A 22300-nucleotide genomic window follows, 5' to 3' on the forward strand; every position below is an offset into this window, starting at 1 on the left:
ATTCAGATGTGGTTGAAGCCTTGTAATGTAAGCTGAAATGCTGGATAGTTTTTACTGAAGGTACTGATGTGACTGTGTAAATGTTGTTTAAATCTGTAAGCTCAAAAAGCTTACACTGTGATATAGTCTAACCAAAAACTAGAATAATCAGCTATCATAAAATTATAGCAACACTCACAAAGCAATTTGACTAGAATTTGACTTGTAAAATTCCCTGAGACCAGAGACCCTGGTTTGTAATGTTTGTCAATGTATCCAGAGAGACCAGAAATACATATAGAGCATATACTGTATCCATTACATTTGGGGCACTAAGTGCAATTTACAAATGCTTGTAAATGTTATTGTGGCTACAGGTATCTGACATGCCTAGGTTAGTGCTTGGATTAAACTTTCAACCTTATCTGAGATATATATATTTAAAATTAAGTCACAATAAAATGAATTTGTTCCAATTGTTAAAACCATTCATTCATCTAGCACTTGAAGGCTTCCAGGCAGCTCTTAATTCCTGTTACATTTTGTTTTGGATATGTAATCCTCCAGTTCCTCGTTCAGCTGCTGCTGCCCCCTTGCAGGTGTCAGACTTGAAGTTTTAGTACTGTTTGCGGCTGTATTTTTTCAGCTTTCCAGACCATCATGTTTCTGTTTCCTCTTATTCTACCAGTTTTCCCACCTGCTTAAACCTTCCATATCTTTGGTTTAAATTTTCTTTTGTTTGAAAGCTGCCTGCAGAGACTGTCTCTCCTTCATCTGCCGAATAAATCTTCTTGAAACCTGGTCAAATGCTGCTGCAGTTTCAGGATTCAGATATTTACAGGTATTGGCTGTTTATTTTTCAAGGCTTTAATAAGACAGGCAGGGGTTATCTAGCAGAGTGAACAGGCAAGTTAGGATGTTTTTTGAAGTCAGGTTAATGCACATGAGCTGACAGGGATCTAATTTAATTTGATTGGTCGCTATGATTGGTTGCTATGGACAACATCACCAGTGGTGTTTTCTTCCAATGTTTTAAACAGCATGATAAATAGGCCACTTAGAGTACTGGCACACAAGGAAGTTAAGCTGGCCATAGACGCAAAGATCTGATTTCGTCCGGCGGAGATCGGTCGTTTGGTCGATCGGACAGGTTAGAAAATTTCTGTCGGCTGCCGATAATATCTCTGCGTGTATTGCCGATCGTACGATTTTCAGTGGGAGACTGTCACTAGCTTTGGTTGGACATAGATATCGTACGATTGCTGTCAGGGGCAGAACATTGCTGATCTGTTCTTTAACTAATCTGACTGGTAAGACTTTGATCTGAATGGTTAGTGGCGGGTCGGGAGATGGGAAAGTCCGATCGTACGATGATTCGTACGATCGGATCTCTGCATCTATGGCCAGCATTAGTCACTTGCGATACATCTTCTCTACTGCGGGCAACTTATTGCCTGCAAATGTTTTCCGACCAGCAATACTGTAAATAGCTGGTGGAAAAAACATATGTGGTGCTTTGTTTTCCCAAATCCACCTAAAGTTTCCTTGCGAGGAAACTTTGAGAAAAACAAAGAGCTGCATATGTTTTCTCACCAGTTAATTATATTATTGCTGGTGGGAAAGCATTTATAGGAGATTAGTCTCTTGTTGTAGTAAAGATTTACCGCGGGTGACTCGCGTGCGAGTACTCTAAGGGTGATGGCACACAGGGAGATTTGCCGCCCACAGTATATCTTTGCTATTGCAGGCAACAAATCTCCCGAAAAAGACTTTCCATTATGATTACAGCAAGTACAACATAGTACTTTCGGCAAGCCAGCTTAATTCCAGCGCAAAATTGCCTACCTTCGCATGTTCCCGTGATTAATCTGGATCGCCACAAGTATTATCATAATCATAATACTCGTAATATTATTAAATGGAAAGTCTTTTTCGGGAGATTAGTCGCCCGTATTAGCAAATATTAAGCCACAGGTGATAAATCTCCCCATGTACCATAGACCTTTATAAAGAAAACAATTACATAAATCACTATTTTAAAGCATAGTATTGATATTCATCATCATGCTTTCTTTAAGTTTTTTTGTATTTCAGTATTTTCTAAAGTATAGTCTTTTGTGCATGTGTGTTTTTGCAAGCTAAAAATAAAACTAAATCCAATTAATAGTGCCAAATATTTCTGAATTTTATTGTTGACTTGCATAACAGCAAGTGGTGTTCTCATCTACTGCAGCTTATAGAAATTATTTTCTTACAAGCAACAGGGGCAAGATCTGACAGACAGAATGAAACACTGCCTTGGTGAATAAGGGATGTGAAAGGTACAGTATTTAAGACTCCTCCTATAGCTTGAGGTACACAGAGTTGCTCTGATGTTTTGTCTTCTTTATATGGATTTAGATTATAAAATATTCTATGGGCCAAGAAGCCCCTTCCTCTCTTGTCTCTTTTAGTACTTAAAGAGGTTATTCACATGTAAATTAACTTTTAGTATGATGTACAGTGTGATATTCTGAGTTTTTAAATTTTATCATTTATGTTTTTTGAGTTATTTAGCTTTTTATTCAGCGGCTCTCCAGTTTGCAATTTCAGCAATCTGGTTGGTATGGTCAAAATTACCATAGCAACCATGCATTGATTTGCATAAGAAACTGCAATATGAATAGGAGAGGGCCTAAATAGAAAGAGCAGTAATAAAATGTAACAATAACAATACATTTGTATCCTTACAGAGTATTTATTTTTTAGATGGGGGTATGTCTATAACATACTAAATTGGTAACTTAAAGGTGAACCACCCCTTTAATATAATATTTGTAATTTTGTCTTTATTATAGCAATGCTTGCTCCCCCTTGTTTAATGTGAACATAAATATCACTATATAAATAAACATATACATGCATATATACTGACTGGACACATCTGGTTTAATATTATACAGAATAGAAAGTCCTTTTTGCTGCTGAAATGCTGTGGTTCATTGGTGTTCTAAAATGGTGATGCTTACACAACATGGTCAGTGACAATATTTGCTTTTAGCAGCAATCCAGATACTAAGCATTGTGTCCTGAATGCACTTGCCCCTCCCCTGAATGGACAGTAATTAAAAATAAGACAGTGTAGTGCAGCAGACTGAACAATGAGTTCAACATTATGTTCTAGATGTCTAATGTGTGAAAGAAAATGAGCTTGCCCAGAGTACCAGTTTTCATTCAGCATGGACTGGGTTAAATTTGTGTTATTCAGTATAAGGTGAGCACACAAAGACCTTATTATAAGGCTCAGGAAATCTCAGAGCAGAATAGGGGGGAACCCTTGTAGAGCAGGATAGCTGTCTACGCTACACAACACCCTATTCATTCCACTCTGTCTATTAACTGGGCACATTCCTGACTTGTACAGTTGATAGGCAGCAATGTGAATGCTAAGGTGATATTTCTTATATTAATGGGGTGACAAAATAAGCTAAATAACATCTGAATATTATGAAGATAAAAAAATGTGAAGGCAATTAACCTTTATCCTATGAATCTTCAGCTTGTGGCTGTCCAGATGCTATACTTTAATTGTTACCATTTGGCTAGGAAGTGATGCTGGGAGTTGTAGTCAGTGGCTTTTTCCTCTAAAATTACACCTGACAGATCTCTTTATATTAGTTTATACTGCCTCTGCTGGACATTTGTGTTTTATGAATAAACTCCATCTTATTGGAAGACATATTTTAGTGTCAGTGTACACAAAAATGTTTGCTGTATTAGGTGCATGGAAACTGGCTGAGGTGAAGATGGGACATAATTATATGCCGTCCTTCTGTTTATAATTGGGAGGGGGTTGCTTTCTCTTAGCCAATCCCTTTTCCCATTTACTATTCATTCTATTACATATTCATGATCTCTCCTCCTCTCGTTGATCTTAGCCCCTTCAGTGTGTCTCAAAGAGTTGCTTCCAACACTCTCCTGTATTTGGGGTCTGGTAACACAGGGATCGCTGGTGCTCCTGTTTGGCTGCAGGATTTTACTGCAGCCAAAGTTTGGCTTTTTCTCCCAGTTCCCCCTCCCTTCTGTAAGGTCCTCTGGTAAGATAAATCTAAAATCATGGTCAGCTCCTGGGTCAGCCTCCGATTCTCTGTGATACTTCACCTCGTCTGCCTGTCTCTGGCACAGTTTGTAAGTTTTTTTTACTTTTCTTGATTTCTGCTTAACAAGTTAGCCTTTTATTCAAACCTGTGCTTGTACAAAAGTTTATAACAATTTATGTTATTGTTCTTGTGCAGAGTGCAAGTTGTCTTTTCCATGTTATATTTACATTTTAGGTTAACCTTTAAAAGCAGATATTTTAAAAGACCAAATCAGTGCAGTCATAATTAATGTGTGACCTGAAGATCTGAATCTGGTAAACATAAATCAGATGGTAGATTACATGGAGCTGCTTAACAAGGCCCTGTCTTATATCTTCTAAATTCTTAGTCCTACAACTGTGAAACAAATTCTGCTTGGTCATATGGCCTTTGGTGCTTTGTGATGATAAAAGTTGTAGAGATAACTATTCATTCAGAGTTACCTGGCACCTCTATATGTCTTTTTTGAGGCCTCCTTTAGACATGTATGTAAGGCTCAGAGAATATAGTATGATCTTCACATACAGATAGGAATTTGGTGTAGTGGTATGCAGGTGTCAGCCTCATGCCTATATTCTGATGGCTCTATGGTAGCTGAACTACAATTATCACAGTATAGTACAGATGTGGCCCACCTTCTCAACACACAATAGCAACTCTGAGGAAACCTCATCCTCCATACTTACCATTTTCCCTTCTATTGGCAATCCTTTTAGGAACTATTAACAATTTTTACAAAACACAGGTAACACATAAGGCCAGACTACATCAGATATATGGCAGGAATATGCAATCCTTTATATTAGGTGGAGTGGCTTGCAGAGCTGGTACCTATATGCTAAATAAGTAAAGGTGGCCATACACAGGCAGATTAAAGCTGCTGATATTGGGCTTCCGATGGATATCTGGCCAAGATATCAATCGGGGAGGTTTGATTTCTCAGGTGATTGAGGACCGTATTGGCTAGTTGATGCAGTGCTACAACCCATCGGTGCCCATTCTCTTCATTGTAATCAAATTTTTTTGGCCCTACGACCGAACGTTCGGATAAACCCGATATCGCCCTGAGCAGATCTTATAGTGTATGGCCACCTTAAGTCATCAAAAATAATTGTAATACAAACCAATATTTTCAGCTTTTGACACCTAAAGCCATAGTTGTTATATTTAAGAGGTAATTCAGAGAAAGTTATTTCTTTCATTGAATACACAGCAAGACATTGAGGAGAAGGGAGCACTGTGAGGAAGGTGGACTGTGTAGAAGGTGCCTTTAGGTTGGAATGCAGGGGCCTAAGACATTTGGCATTCATATGTGAGAACAAAGTTCCTCATTCAGCAGTCAAGAGTCTGCTCCTGTTCCCCTCACACACACAGAGCCCCCGAATACAAACAAATCAAAGAAGGATTGCCTGTGGTTTGCTTTCATTACTGTGTGAGCCAGTCTGTATCATATTGCGCTTGAAACTGGTAACTAAAGTTGATGATATTATTTATTATGTGCTAGCAGTGTATGTCTGATTCTAAAGAGATACATTAAAAGGATTGTACATTAGTTAACAAAATGATTAAAATTGGCAAAAAAGGCATTTCCCAAAAAGCTTATAAACTACACTTATATGAAGATTTCTATAGAAATTTGTACTTTGCTGCCAAGGAAGACTTCAAGCTGTATTTACATTGAGCTTACACTGAGGCATTCATAGTTGATCCCTTACAGCATATATATTCACATTATAGGTAAATAAATTGAGTAATATTAGCAACATTACCAATATGTGTATGAAAGTTCCTTGCTAAAAGTATAGAATCAGTCTATTTTATCACTGAATTTCAATAATGAGATATAAATCACCTTATTTTCACTGTACAGTGTCAGGTTTAATGTGATTCTAGTATTCTGACCTTATATGACAGTGCTCTGTCAAGATTTGATAAAGATATCAGATAAGACCAAAAGTATATCATTGCATAAAACTACAACCTATAGTACAGCCTTTTGACAAATTGTCCACAGACAAAACTACCAGATTACCTGATCTGCAATGAATGTGTGCAGATTGGCAACATGTTGATGGCTAGATTGAACCCAGTGGACTGTTCTGAGGGCCTTTATTTCGATAACAAGGACCACTGTAGTCAAGGGCCAGTTATTAACGCTATTCATCCAACTGGGACACAGGTCTAAAAATGTTCATTCTAGGGGACCCCATGTACACAGAGGATTACACAGTTTGTAAACTAAAAATGATTTCTCTGGTTGTGTGTCCAGCTTTCACTAATATAATTGTGTAGCTACAGTATTTTGTGTCATTTACAGTCATTGCCTGTATGTGTGTAGTAGCCTTGTTTTTGAGAGTGCATTACAGTGTAGATTGTGGATGACAGGCAGATTGATGGGTGACATTTTTAGAACTGTCATTCAAGGCCAGACATTAGAACTGTAGTCCATGTCTCTGGGAATGTGCATGTAATCATGTGGTCAATATGTGACCATGTACTGACACAGGTGCTAAATTACACATGTGCCGTAACTAGTAGCAACCAATTCACACTTACATATGAATAGTATACTATGAATTAAAAAATGAAAGCAAAACAATTGCACTGATAACACCTATGTTTGTAAAATTGCCCCATAATGCATTTGCAGATACTTATTTGCTTATATGTGGTGTTAGTTGTGAGATTGCTTTCTAGAAAGGCATCTAGTTGAGGGTAAAATGCAATCAATACCTTGCTAATAATACCACCTCATCTTAACAAACAAGAAAAAATGTGGTATTTCACACCAAACCTTTACCTTGCAAACCCTGCCATTGCATAAACAAAGTTTCTGGCCACCAATAAAGTCTTCTGCCCATTGGTATAGTTCATGACTTCATCCAATTCTGGCCAACAATCCCCAATACGAAGCATATTGGAGAAGGATTTGGGGAGTTATAGTTAAATAGGAACTTAATAGCAGTAATGTGTTGATCCCTAAAACTTTCCTTTTTTTACCACTGCCTATTTTTTTAAATGTTAAGATCTATAGTAGGAATGTTATACTGTGACCTTATTTTTGTTAAACTACAACTCCCAGAATCCCCTTACAGACTATATTATGAATTCTATAATAAAACTGTTTATTTTTATAATGCTAATACATCTAGGTGCTTCCTTATTGGAAGTGATGCTGTACATTCCTAGATTTATTCTTTTGAATGTTTTAGTCAAGTAAATCTGCAAATGTTGGATATTTCTCTACTTATTATTTCTTATCCTAATTATACATATATTTTTTTAATTTGTTAAAAATCCTGGTGCTAAACTACATGAAGAAATACAAACCCCTGCTAATTCACACATAAAAGTAAATCTGTTTTCATTAGAAAATGTTATAGATCTTTACTTCTTCACTCTATTTTAAAGAAAATGTTAAGTTCAGATTAAAAGTTTAATACAGTATGTCATGTTGTCTTTTCTTGAACTATTTTTTTTTATTTCTTTGCTTTAGACTGGTCCACCAGGAGAGCCAGGTCCTCGTGGCCCTCCAGGCCCATCAGGAATTCCAGGATCAGATGGCATTGATGTGAGTACACAATCCAGGAACAAAGAGCTTCTGTGTACTGAAGCTAATGAGATTGCATTTCCTCCATTCTGCCACTAGATGGCCAACAGCAGCTGGATTCCCTTACTTTCCTAAACAGTTTGAATTGGAACATTCTTTAATGCTATTTTTCCCCTCTCTCTAAATGCAGAAAATTAAATATATTTTAACTGCACCTTATTTTCTAAACGTTTTCATGTACTTCATAGTTAATAGAAATAGCAGTGATGTAACTACAGGAGTGCAGCCAGGGTAATTACCACAATCTTACACAGGGCTGCCATCAGGAATGTAGGAGTAGGGCCCATCTCCCAAGGGGCCCCAGGTATTAACCCATTGGTTACCTGAGCCCTTGTGCAGTACAATCAGGCTGCAAAAAAAAAAAAAACAGCCTGTGCACGCACCACAATGCCCAAGATCCATCCCAACCACACCCCATTATCCCGAAACTTTACCCATGATCCACCAAAACCACACCCACTCAGACGAAAGCCTTCTCTCTATGGCTCTATGCAAATAAACTTTACATGTATATATATTTTTTTTAAAGTCTGATAATAATATATATAAATATATATATATATATACAATAATGTGCAGACTTGTCAGTTAGCAATGTTATCTGTAGGCCCATCGCTACCAGCAAACTGATTAGCCAAGAACTGATGATAAAGTCATTTTAACTAGTTGATTTGCAATGTGTGACATGGTCACTAAGAAGTTCGATGACTGGGTATTAACTTTAATACTTACACTGTGGAATGTGTATTCAAATATGAATCAGATACTGCACCTTTTTCTGAATTTATGTATATGGCAAGCACATTTTAATATAATTATAATATTTTAATTTAGAACTGGCTTTTAATTTGGAACTAAAGAAGCTAAATAGTCTATACTAACAGCCTTTCATTGATAGTTTTCACAAATTCCAGCGTGTGCTCCTTTTACTTTTTTTTTTAGAAAATAGTTTTAATCACACTGAAATTTTAATCAAAGCTTTATAATTTAAAATTAATTAATAATATATTGATTATATCTTGTTCTGATCTTAAGAGGACCACTGTTGCCAAACCCTTCTAACTAAAGGGAAACAATTTTTGGTATCTCTCTTTAGTGACATTTGAACTTAGAATTACACCTGCTGTGTAGTATTCTTTTGCTGACCCTTTTCTACTAGTCATGCCCCTAGTTAAGCCACGCACTGTCAGCCCCTATTAAACCAGAGAATGTGAAAGTCGGCACATGAAAAGTGGAAGCAAGCATTCCTGAGCAAAGCTCACTTAATTAATGAGTTGTTTGTGACAGGACAAAACATTTTGCTTCTGATTTAATCAAAACGTGTGCAATCAACTTTATTTTCTTTTTTGGTACTGTTCTAGTGAGTGCCTCCTGCCATCTTATTCCACAGTACAGCAAAGTTTCAGCTTTTTGTGCCTAAGTTCCAATTTTATTCTACTTTAAAAAATGCATATAAACAGCACATTATTACATGTTTAGCATGCTTTTCTAAACACTAAAAAAAACCTGTGTGTAAGAGTCCTTAAATTTAGAACTTCTTCATTAACACAATATCCCTGTAAGGACTTCTAAATCTAGTTATAAAGGAACACCTGGTTGTTTGGTTGGTTGTTTGTCCCTTGGGCCTAATGCTCCAATTATTCTAAATACAGGAATATTGACTAATCAGCCAACTAGAGAACTTCTACAGACTAAATATGAAATCTGCTCTGCCTTAAATCAAAATGGCAGCTAACAGCCCAAACTACACTCTGTGCGTGTTTATTAGCCTACACGTATAATGCCAGAGATAATAGCAGCGATATGACAAAATAGCCTTTAAAGGGCACCTGTTGGAAAAGCATATTATTCCTAACCAAAGCCAGCACTCTAGTTTGGGGTAACAGTAGTTTATTTTTAAATTAAGTGTCCTAGCACTGGCGGGAGACAGTTAAAAAAACAAACTACTGTGACCCCCAACTGGAGTGCAGGTTCTATTTGCCTGTACAGGTTTACGATCCCTTATCCGGAAACCCGATATCCAAAAAGCTCCGAATTATCGAATGGCTGTCTCCCATAGACCCCATTTTATTCAAATAATCCAAATTTTTAAAAATGATTTCCTTTTTCTCTGTAATAATAAAACAGTACATTGTACTTGATCCCAACTAAGATATAATTAATCCTTATTGGAGGCAAAACCAGCCTATTGCGTTTATTTAATGTTTAAATGAATTTCGAGTAGACATAAGGCATGAAGACCCAAATTACGGAAAAATCTGTTATCCGGAAAACCCCAGGTCCTGAGCATTCTGGATAACAGGTCCCATACCTGTACCTTTGGTTGGGGATAATATACTGTATTTTGCCGACAGGTCCAGAATGTCCTGTTCTGAGGTACAATTTTATTATTAGTATATTAGTATATGTTATTGGAGATTGCAGTCTCAGAATTCATCATCTATGATAAGGTTAATTTAACAGTGAAATACCCCCTTTAACCAAGTTCAAAGTTCCTAATGTAATTAATATGAGTTACTGTAGACACACACACAAAAAATCTGATGCTCCAGTTTGATTTTGAATGGTCAATAATTTGATTGAACAGGTATGGGATCCGTTATTTGGAAAACCATTATCCAGAAAGCTAGTTTTACAGGAAGACCACCTTCCAAAGACTCCATTTTAAGCAGACTTACAGTATAAGTAAACCTTTAAAATAAGTGACTGTAACATTGATGAAGTGCTATTCTAAGAACGTTTACATTGTACATTTGTTATTTTTTTCATTCCAAGATATTAAGGAGAAAGAAAGAGGGCTGGTCTGATGTTCTTCTGGTTAGGAAAAATTAGAAAACTTCTCTCAAACCTCTCCTAAGCAGCCCTCTTTCTTTCTCATGACAACTTCCTTGACTATTTGGTGGTCAGAATGGTTGGAAACTGGCCAGCAGGTGGTTCTGTTATAACCAAATTAATTTATTTTGACTGTACACATATCCTTTAATATCTGGGAATTAAAAAAAAGTAAATACATTTTGTAAATTACAAAAGTGCTTAGAATAGCACTCTCATCAATTTTATATTCACTTATTTTAAAGGCTTATCTTTTAAGGTGTATATAGAAATTACAGAAAGATACTGGAAGAGAGGGCAGTGGGTCAGGAATAGGGGTAAGCGACAGAAGAGGTACGTGCCTAGCACCCCCTAAATATTACTACCGATACCTTTCTTATACTTAATTAATAAACAATACATCTTATCAGTCTTACCAGTTACTGATATGGTATATAGCTGGATGCAGGCAACTAGGAATTTCATAGTATATTCTGTATACAAATTGCTCATGCCTCCATCTTACTTAGCATTTTATATATGCTACTACAATTTCCCATTCTGTACTATATACACATTTATCTAATGGCTGTGTATATATACTCAACCACATTTGTGCCTGTGTGGTGCTGCTGTGCATGCCAACTCTTTAATAACATACATATGTTTTACATTTGTGTAGGGCTTTGGTTTATCATGAACTAACAAAAACACCACTGTCTCTCAAAATGCTTAGCTTCCATGTTTGCTCTCTAAATTATAACAGCTGCATGTATATTTTTAGTTGATTGGTGCTTTATTTTGTGTGATATTATCCTTGTTGCTTACTATTGTCATAGTTTATCTTCGCTTATGTTTTTTATCTATATTATGGCAGCGTGATCAAATCTGTCTTTTTTTGTGTCAATATAGTGGTACAAAATTATCTTGATAACTATGGTCTGCTTTGTATCTAAGTGATGTAAAAGTCAATGTCAGATGTCCCGTTTACATTTGGAAGATGTTTTTTGCCTTCATGATTTTCAAGGGTTTTGGGCTGTTTGATGCTTGTGTTTGGTTTGATTTGGTTTTTGGGTGACAATTTGAATAGTTGCATATTTTTGTCACAAATTTTCCTGCAGATACAATTTTCCTTCAGATTTTTTAGTAAATTAAGGCAAATCATGGTGTGGAGTTAGGTCACATTTATATTTTTAAAACAATGAGAAAAATTTGAGTTTTAATAAATACCCCCATTGTGTATGTACTTGTATTCTGTCCCTAGTTCCAAACAAACTCAATCTACAGCAAGCATGTCAAACATTCAGACGTCTTTCATGGTTTACCTATGGAAGCTGCAATGTTTTGTATAAGTTGCCCTGCTTTGTTCATATAGGTGATGTATGTACTGTATCTGTAGTTATTTTTTTCCACATGAAGAGCCAGATTCAATTCAGTGAGAAAAATTTATCTCATGATTTATCATGTGAAAACTCACAGAAGAGATTCAATTCAAAAAACTCTTCAAAAAAACTTTTTCCTCAAATTTAGTAAATTTTTTCCACATTAACTTAAGTAGAGTTTCCATGTTATAAACTGTGAAATAAGTTTTATGATGGTTTTCGTATTTTTTATAGTTCGTTCTCACTTTTTTAAATCAGGTCTTTTAATAAATTCAATGAAAATCGTGGATTTAGAGTCTGTGAGCTTAGTCATGGTTTCAAAAACCTCTAAACTACAAAAATTTGACCTTTAAATAAGAAGCCTCCACAAGTCATAAACTCACTACTACACATTAATACTGCAAATAAATATCAGTGAATTAATTCATAGTTATATTAGAGGAAGCACGCATACATTAATGTTATCTTTATGAGATTAAAACTCAACTCCCATGTACATTTATTGATGAAAGCTGCTAGGTCACGTTAAAGATTTAGCTCGCTCCCACAGATCACTGTATTGAATGTATGGATAGATTTTTCTCTTTGGCAAAACTGGCAAAACTCTCTCAAATATTTGATATTTTTCAATACAGTCCTAACCCTCCTAAAATCTGGATCCACTTCTTTGGATGCATCATAATTTCCTTCACAAGATAACAAACAATAAGATCTTTGCTATTAAACAGGTGACCATAAATACTACCTGCTAGTTGCTTGCTTGTTACCTTCAGTCCTGGAATTACACAATCACAGCAAGTATGCAGGTGGCATTTTGTGGGAACTGTTATTAAGGCAAAAGTGGGAAGAGAGACGGGGAACGTGGGGAGGGCAGTGATATCTAGGAAGTGAAGAATGGAAAGTGAAAGTATTTGCCTAGAGCCATACAGGGGCAACACAAAATATAACAGGCTGTGTAGCCTACCAGATATTAATGCGTATTATAACAGGCAGTTCATTCTATAGTTCAAATTTTAGTTCAAACGTTTATTGACTTGATTATGGGTAAAAGTTAGATGCTGAGTGAAAAACATTGCAGACTATGGTGATTGTCGAAAAGGATACATAAAATAAGAATAGCTTGTTTGCATATAGTATTCCTTTCATTATATTTATAATGGACATAGGAAACCTATGAGGGAGCAATTATATTAGTTGCCTTGGTCGGGGTATTGGTGTTCTGGGATTGTCTGGGGGAATGTTTTAGCCAAGAGAAGAAAGTCACTGTTTCTAACTCATCCTTGCAGCAAACTTATATGGAACACAAATCATGGAAATCAGTTCTTAGAGACTGGTGTAAACTGCAGTATACATTTGAGCTGTCATCATCCATGAAGCATACAGGTTTTACAACATACAGTGCAAAGAACTGGCTGTGTTAGCTCCTGCATGTAGAAAACAAGTGTCTTCAGTCAGCTGAGCTGTAAATACAAATTAGCTTTAGGGATCAACAGTCTTATCAGGAGACATACTCAGCTGCCCAGCTATATGAATGCCACAGAATGCACTCATGAAAAACAGAACAGTGGCTAGATCATTTTCATATGTAAAAGTGCAAATTTGCAGAGAAAACTGTAATATGCTAACAATATGCTAAGTAGTGATGGGCGAATTTGCGCCGTTTCGCTTTGCCGGAAAATTCGCCAATTTCCCCCAAAATTCATGAAATTGCGAAAAATTCACGAAACGGCGCCGGCGTCTCTTTTTGACGCCGGCGCCCGTTTTTGACTCTGGCGAAAATGTTTTTTATTGACGCTGGCAAATTTTTAGCTGGTGAATTTTCGCCGGGATTTTGTGAATTTATTCGCTGGCGTCGAATCACGCAAATACGCCGCGAATTTGCGCCTGGCGAATAAATTCGCCCATCACTAATGCTAAGCCTTCCTGCAGTGAGCCCTACAAATACAACTGGGTTCTGTGTGCTCAACTGCTCACTTCTTTGTTCCATGAAGTACTAAGTATTATTCTCACTACTGTGTGACCTCTCTTGTTCTTTAATTGTTTTAAATAATCAAATTTTTATTTATTAAAGAGTTGTTAAATTTGATATTCTTCTCTGCAGGGTGATCGAGGGCCTCCAGGGATTGGACCAGCGGTAAGTAGCAACTAATACAAAGTTTAACCCCTCTGCTTTGCTCATACATTGTTTTAATAAAAAAAGGTACAAATCAGCCACAGAAGTATGTTTTATGTATTAGCTAGTATACAATTTGGATTTAAAAATCTAAAATTTTACTGTGCTTTTATTGTGTTTCCATAAATTATTGTTCCAGGGTTTGTTAGTAGGGATGGCTGAATTTGACCCGTTTCATTTTGCCAAAAATTTGCCACCGGCGAAATGTTGCCAACGCCCATTAAAGTCTATGGGCGGCAAATATAATGTTGTTGCTTGGTGAAATCTTTTTGTTGCGTGTCTCTAAATAAGGCGCATAAATTCACCCATCCCTATTTGTTAGGCATATCCATTATTTTCTCTTGTCATTAAAAAATTGCTTAAATGAGAAACATTTCAAAATGTACTAATCCATGTAAAATGGATGTTAATAAGAATGAGGGTTTATCAGTTTCCGCCTGTCATCAGACATAGGGCAGATTTTCCCCTAATTCTACTTTACTTCTTCTGTAATACATCCTTCCCTGTTTTTCCTTATCTTTTTCCTTTTTCCTTTTTTAACTTCTAACTCCTCGTCTTGCATGATTTCCATTTCTTGTTCTTACTATTCCTTGCCATACTTTCCAATCATCAATTTTGGCTGGTCTTTTGCTAATTATCAAACTTGGTTCCCTCTCATTATATCAGTCTCACAATTCCTTTCGCAATGCATTTTATAAATATTTTAATATACTTCACTTTTTACTTGTCATTCCCTATTATCCTTTTACTCTATACCTCAACCTTTGTTTTCCAATTTCAGGGTGCTAAAGGCGATCCTGGCCCTCCTGGACCAGATGGACTTCCTGGTGAACCTGGTATTGATGTGAGTGTTTGAAAAATTGCCTACTATTTTAAGTTTGTTTATTATTTATTTGTATGTTTTTTGATTATTAGCATTCCTTGTTTACCTATTTTCAGCTCACAACTGAAAAGGCTACCTGGTTGTCAGGGTTGACCCAGCAACCAAAAACGATTGCACTTTGAGGGTTCTGTTTTATTGCTTGTTTTTAATGTTTGTCTTTATTTATTCTGCCTTACATATTAATATTCCATTTCAGCTTCCATACTGATACCTGGTTGCTAGGGTAAACCAGATAGCAGTTTTAATTCCAAGACTGAGAGCTGACAACAAGGAAAGTAAATATTTACCCTCTCAAAATATACAGTACACGTAATAATTGTCTGCATTAATTGCTAATCAGCCTTACATTGTGACATTTATATTCAATGTGTACTGTATATTTTGAGAGGGTCCCTAAGCTCAGTAACTGACAGTAGCACAGAGCATGTGCAGTGAATAAGCAGAAAAGAAGATGGGGAGCTACTGTGGCATATTTGGGGGCACAGATATTTCCTGCTTAAGGGCTGTGGCTGCCTTGTGCTGCTACAGAAGCCCAACACATAATGTACAACATTTCTACCTACTTCTTTGATTAAGCTTTTGTTCTCCTTTAAGGTGAACTATACACACAAATATTATGTTGTTTTCATCTTCCTTTTCCTATTAATGTTGTTATGCGTGGCAGCAAAATATATTGTTCCCTGCTTTGCAATTTGCCTGATATGAAGTAATGAAGTATACACACTAATAAGTGTTAAACAGTGTTAAACAAGCCAATGACTAAAAATTTTATTTTCAGATTTCAAGTTAACACCAGCAAAATTACAAAATGAATTATAGAGTCATTAACTCCTGTATTTTACCTACTTGAATTAGGCAAAGAGTTATGTATAAAAATGACAATATATTATAAAAATTATTTTTGTTGAAACATGGGGTTTCCATTTTCACTTTATAAAAAGGCTAATGTGGCTGTATACACCTGTTATTATTCAAGAGGAGAGTGGAAACATTGTACACCAATGATATGCTTGTCTATTCTCATTAACATGCACATGTATGTATCATTACAGGGCCTGCAAAATGTGTTAAATAAAAAATAAATAAACAATAGATGGAAAAATGCAAGATACTGTCATTTTAGAGATAATACCTTACATTTTATTGGATATTATAGCTATTTACTCAAAGCTTGGAGTGTGAAATAATAATTGATCTGTAAATGTCTAATCCACAACAATAGTTCTGATCTGAAAAGCATACTAAATCTAATAATATTGTTAAAAGTATAAGAAGTGTAGTATATGTTTAATGTTGTATCTTATGCTCTACTGAACTTTAGTTGATAAACATGTTCATTGTACACCAACTAAACTAATGGAAGCTTCTTTTCTTAAAGGGTTTGATAGGAGCCAAAGGAGACCCAGGCCCTGCAGGGCGCCCAGGCCCAAAAGTAAGTGCTGTAAAAAATAATGTTTTGTCAATGAACACTATAGAGCTACATGAAGCATTCTTAAGCCTATTCACCTCCAGGGCCTCCATTTTGGTCACTTATTCTTTTCATTTTATTGTATCCCAATACCCTGCATTCCATTGCTTCTAAATTAGACACATATTTTCCCTTTCATTCTGTGTGTTTTGCTTCATGGCATTTTTTCTATGCTAAGGTTGAAAAAAATGCAGATTATATGGTACACCCCTAGATGACATGGCCTTGCTGCACCCCCTTTCTTTCCTAGAGAAACCTGCACAGCTCACCCTATGGTACATATACTGTACTGAAGTTCCACTGGTAAAATGTGGAATTTGTAAAATAAAATAGCAGCACATGTTCATAAATGTTCATGGAATATATGTTTTGTAAATTTGATCATATTAATGCATCAGTGAAACCTTTATTGAACAGGGACAGCCTGGGCTGCCTGGACCCCAAGGAAAGCCAGTAAGTATACCTACTCTTTATTTTTTTTTAATTGCATAGTTGGGGAATATGAGAAAGTTATTTATGCGGTTTTCCAGAAACCAACGTGCTGGTAGTTTTTAGAAAATATGCTCATTCTCATACCTCATCTGGCTGTCTTCAAACTTGCACCACTCATTTGCATTATTCTCCAACCTTTGTACTGTATATGTAATCATTGTTACTTAATGCAAATTTTCAATTTTGCAGGGTCCAGGAATTGCTGGACTTCCAGTAAGTGGGAAATCTTATCGGTACTATTTACCCACAATGTAACTTCTGATGGTTGAAAATTCATTGCACTTTTAACTTTCAGGGTAATGCTGGACCAGTTGGTCTTCCTGGAGAAATAGGATCTACAGGCCCCAAGGTATGCAATCCACATGCTTTATGAGACTATACATATTGCCACATTGTCACAATACATACAAACTATAAGAAAAATATTTGTTTAAACTTGGGGGATAGATAGATAGCAGGCTGCCTAAGGGCAATGGCACATGGTGCTATTTGTCACTAATAGTTTAGACAATACTGAGAATTGTCATAGCTACAAAATGCGGGCTACAAACAGCACTATGTGTGTCATTGTCCTAAGTTTGTTTTCTATGGTGGCTTTTGTCACCCTACAATAATAAAAGCTGGAGAACTGAAAGTTGTCAATAATTCTAAAGATGCAGTGGATACATTATTTCGATGAAAAAAGTTATATTACGTAAAAATTTAAATGTTTTGTGCTGAAAACTAAGCTATAGTTGATGTGCTCTGCACCATATGGGGTACAGTTAGTTTTAGCAGAAGAATGCAGACAGACTGTAAGGGTGGTATAGGAGAATATAGCTTAATGTACTTGAGTAGTAGGAGAATATACAACATAAAAATTGTCACTATAGACAACACATGTAGTAGAGGTGCAATCACAATTCTAGGTGTGGAGTTTAGTGGAGTAGGGTAATTTCCATAGCTATTACATACTACTATCTAGAAATTGATCAATATATGAATGTAAAACACACTATAAAACTAATATAATTTATTACATTCCCCAAATTAATAAAAACAACCCCATCCCTTAAAACCTATTAGGGGCCCTTCATCATATAATGAGTAAACTGCTCTGCCTGAGATGCACCACAATATTAGTCAATAACAAAATACAAATTGGTATGCTCTGCTGCTTTCAGTAAGGGTCACTGACCCAAAACAAAAGCTCAGTAAGGCTGTAAATGTATTGATATTGCGAATTTGCATTACTCATCGTTCTATTCAGGCCCTCTCCTATTTATATTGCTGTCTCTTTTTCAGATCATTGCATTGTTGCTAGGGTAATTTATGATAACTCAAAACCAGAAATAATAAAAAAATAAAAGCCATATGCAGATTGTCTCAGAATATCAGTCTCTACATCAAACTAAACGTTAACTTAAACAACCCCTTTAAAAAAAATTGACCAAATCAATCTTGCTTTAGTGCACTCATGTAGCCATAAATCCAATCATTATTCTCAACTTGGATTGCTCAAGTGTATTTAATATTCTTTAAAAAGTCAGAGTTAATTACCAGCTTATGTGAGCATAACTACAAATTCATATCGAAAATCTTATCGTTTACAGGTGTAAATCAAAAGTATAACAATTCTGCCTAGTCCTTATGAGCTTATTATAATGATCATTTCATGTGCGTAAATACCCGCTTGTTTTTATGAGTAAAAATTTCCAATGTTACTTAGCTGGAAGCATTGGTGCAGTGAATATGAAGCATATGAAGAATATGAAGAATATGAATCCCAATTTATCTGGCTCCATGATCTTTGTCCCTGCAGCTGGAGTTGGAAACAGTATAGGGGATACAGAGGCAACAATAAAATCCAATACAAATCTCTATACAGTCGCCGACTGCTCTACAGGGAAACAAACAAAGCTGCTTGAGTTTTGCTGGGAAGTAAGGCAGGAGCTCCCCCTGCTGTTCATAAGTATGATTATTTCCCTGCAGAGCAGTTAGGGACTGTCTGACAATTCCTATCCACAGCAGTAAATGAAGGGGGAATTTCATTGCATGCAGTCAGGTTTCTTATAAAAACGGTACACATTTTTTAATTAAAGTATGTTTGAGATAGGTTTCTTTTTCATTTTCAAGTAAAAATGGGATTTTATTTTTTTGCCTTTACGTGCCCTTTAACAAGAAAGTAGATGAATAAAAATACTGCATAAATCAATACATAATGCCAAGTGTTTGTTGTAGGAGGGTCTCTATTTACATGCCTGAGATAAAAATTACATGAGAGCACCCAGCCAATCCTAATACATTTATCCTGCAGGTTTTATCAACTCCAATGGCCACTTACAGTAATATCTTTAAGTGTACACTCCTTCAAGCATATATTCACTTGTACAGACATAAGGAGAAGATGGCCCAATATTACCTTATAATAATATTCTCATCAATAAAAATTCTACCAATGCAGCTCCTGTAAAATCCATTCTTAGCAAGATCTTGTATAGCAATATTGTCCTGTAGACATGAGAAAGTGACATAGGTCTGTTCTATGCAATGGTGGAACTATCTTGTCTCCAATATATTTTCATGATAAGAAACTTTATTCTGAATCTAGTATAGATCATCTTTAAAGTCTTGATAAAGCTAGCATTGCTTTGCAAACAGCAATATGATCCCACTTCTCCTTCTTGTGGTTAGATGTATACCTGAAATGCCTTCTTGGCATTAGACCTCAGAGATCCTATCATTCCAGGTTCAAAATAGCTATCTCTAATGCTGTATTTTTAAATACTAGATAAATAATTGAAATATGTAACTCAAAGCTGATCATGGTGTATGAAACCTTGAAGCCTAGAAAAAAAAGCTCTGCTGTATTTTTAAATGTGTTTGTATTATAGGGCAAACGTGGACAACTTGGATCTGCTGGGCCCCCAGGACCACCTGGTAAACCAGTAAGTATAATATATTGTAAAATTAGGAAGAAGTCTTTGTCCATTTGCCAATTTACTAAAAAGCGAAGAAGACAGATTGCAAGCAAAAAAGCAAAATAAATAGTTCTCTTGCACTGATCGCTTTTGTGTTTATCTTGCTTCCTTGGATGTTTTCAGTAATAAGTGGCCACTTTCAGCAATTTCACCATCACTAATAAAGATTTAAATGTGACCTGTATGTACCCGCCATATTTAAAATGACATAAGCTTAAGTATGTTAACGAATTTTTGCTTGAAAAAAAGTAATGCTAAAAAGAAATCTGTTAAGAAACTTTCACTCTGATGAATTTTAGCTAGCGAAAATACGCCAGGATTCATCTGCCGAGAAATTTTGATGAATATGCATAGTTGTAGTGAATTAACGTCTGATATAACTGCACAAAGTACAGCAAAGCTTTCCAAAGCAAAAATTTAGACCTAAGTAAATGTGCCCAGTAGACTTTGACTGCACATACAAACTGTTTGCAGATGCAGTGCCTTGGCTGGAATTGAACCTAGGACCCAAAGGCAAGGCAGCACTGCTAACCACACATTCTACATGGCTCCATACAATATAGAACATCCCATAAAATGTATATAAGCTACTTGTTCTGCAAAGTTTTAATTTAATTTGTAACCAGTCTTAAAGAAATGAGATGGCAACCTAAGGAGTGTTTTGCCTAGATACATACAGGCCATTGCAGCCTTGCAAGATTTGGTTAACTTGGGTTTCCCAATTCATCTTAAACTCCTGACACTTATTACAGCGCTGTGTAGCAGAACTGATTGCTAACTAATGTAGATATGCCAACAGGCATGGGTTTTAGGATTTGTCCTCTTCATTTTATATCATTTAATCTGACACAGACTGCAATGAGAAAAATTGACAGTAAAACAGCAGAGTACAGCAGTATTATCCAGATAATCAAAAAACAGCATGCTGTAGTGACTGCAAATTCTTGGTTTTATATTAAATTTAATCAGGACTCTTATTATATTTGCATTTTGTGGAAGTGCCTAGTATTTTTCATTTGATCTGATAACCTAGTAAGTTTGAGTGTGTGACGTTAAATCCTGACATATGAGCTCTTCATATTCCCAATTCTGTCTGTATGTAAAAAAAATAATCATTGTGCCCCAGTTTACATAATTTGACACTACCACCTCTATGTGCATACCAATAACGGAGACTGCAAATCCTAAAAGACGCAGTGTACTCTATCTTGTTAGCTAAAGCACATGTTAGTCCTTATCTGCATTTTTTCATTTATACATCAAGGTAAGAGCTGACAAAATATATATATATTTTTTAACCATAAATATCAGCGGTTTTAGCATTACTTCAATATAATTTCAGTGATACCTCCCATCCCTCTCGATTGTAAACCTTGCAATGTTCTGTAACACTGCATCTGCGTAGTTCCTAAATCCCAGAATTAGCAGTAAATGCTGATGCTTTGTAATTAGGGGAATTTATTGTTGGGCACAGAGCAGAGAGAAGTAATAAGATGCTTAGTGAGCACAGCAAGGGATTCTTCCAGCAAAGTCAGTAATTGGGATGCTGTGCAAGGTCTTATTTTTAATTTGAATTTCAGGGACCTTCAGGAAACGTCCAGGGCTTGGAAGGCAGCGCAGACTTCCTGGTGAGTACACTGCACAGCATTACACAGAATTATAATTAACTCTGAGCCAGAGCAGATATGGCCCACAAGCACAGTGGATTTTGGGGGCCAGTTCCTCTAATAACCTTGTACCAGTGGCTGTGTTTTATTTATGATTGCACTCCTATGCATTAAAATCCTATTTGCAGTTATTAATTAATTAATTCATTAATTAAAATAATTAATCAGCTGATAATTTGGAAGGCCAAAGCTGCAAGGTGGAAATTGAGGACAAATCTAGCAAATAGCATCACCACCAAATATGAGGTTCACGTTTGGAAACTACCAAAACAAAAAGTAATTACAAGACATAATATTCTAATGTAAAGTAGATCAGCCCTGCTTGTTATATCAACTTGGCTTGAAGTTAGGTCTACTAAATGTGATATAACCCCAAATGTAGATAATAATTATTGTGCATCAAACATATAGGGTAGGTCTGGCCTGCCAGAGAATCTTCTGGTGGGACAAGTCACTAGCCTAGGACAATTCCCATCAGTCCAGTTTTATTTTCACTTTGGGTCCATGGTAATCAGGTTTTGTGGTGCATCCTAGAAAACACTGTCCAGTGCTAAAACATCATACAGCGCTAAACAATTTGCCTGCACATGGTTTAATCCAGACCAGTAGTTTGATACTGACAAACCAATATGGTTATATGTATGGTTATTATTGACACTCTCTAGCTAAATTATACTTAGATTTTATACTTAGTTATAGAACATACTTGATTGTGGGTATCCAACAAATTGCAGCTCCTAAAGGATTCCTCCATGTT

General features: G+C 36.0%; 1 protein-coding gene across 1 annotated transcript in view; it reads left to right on the forward strand.

Annotated features, from left to right (window-relative positions):
* Positions 1–3910: 3910 nt before the first annotated feature.
* Positions 3911–22300, forward strand: part of col9a2.S (collagen, type IX, alpha 2 S homeolog) — a 46812-nt gene continuing 28422 nt past the window's right edge. The window contains exons 1-10 of the mRNA XM_018249579.2: positions 3911–4146; positions 7594–7668; positions 14002–14034; positions 14855–14917; positions 16335–16388; positions 16842–16877; positions 17106–17129; positions 17212–17265; positions 19790–19843; positions 21457–21504. Of these exons, the coding sequence (XP_018105068.1) occupies positions 4075–4146; positions 7594–7668; positions 14002–14034; positions 14855–14917; positions 16335–16388; positions 16842–16877; positions 17106–17129; positions 17212–17265; positions 19790–19843; positions 21457–21504 (513 nt within the window). The 5' untranslated portion in view covers positions 3911–4074. The remainder of the gene's footprint in view (positions 4147–7593; positions 7669–14001; positions 14035–14854; positions 14918–16334; positions 16389–16841; positions 16878–17105; positions 17130–17211; positions 17266–19789; positions 19844–21456; positions 21505–22300) is intronic.

The sequence above is a fragment of the Xenopus laevis genome, chromosome 2S (genome assembly GCF_017654675.1).
Source record: "Xenopus laevis strain J_2021 chromosome 2S, Xenopus_laevis_v10.1, whole genome shotgun sequence".
NCBI classification, from domain to species: domain Eukaryota; kingdom Metazoa; phylum Chordata; class Amphibia; order Anura; family Pipidae; genus Xenopus; species Xenopus laevis.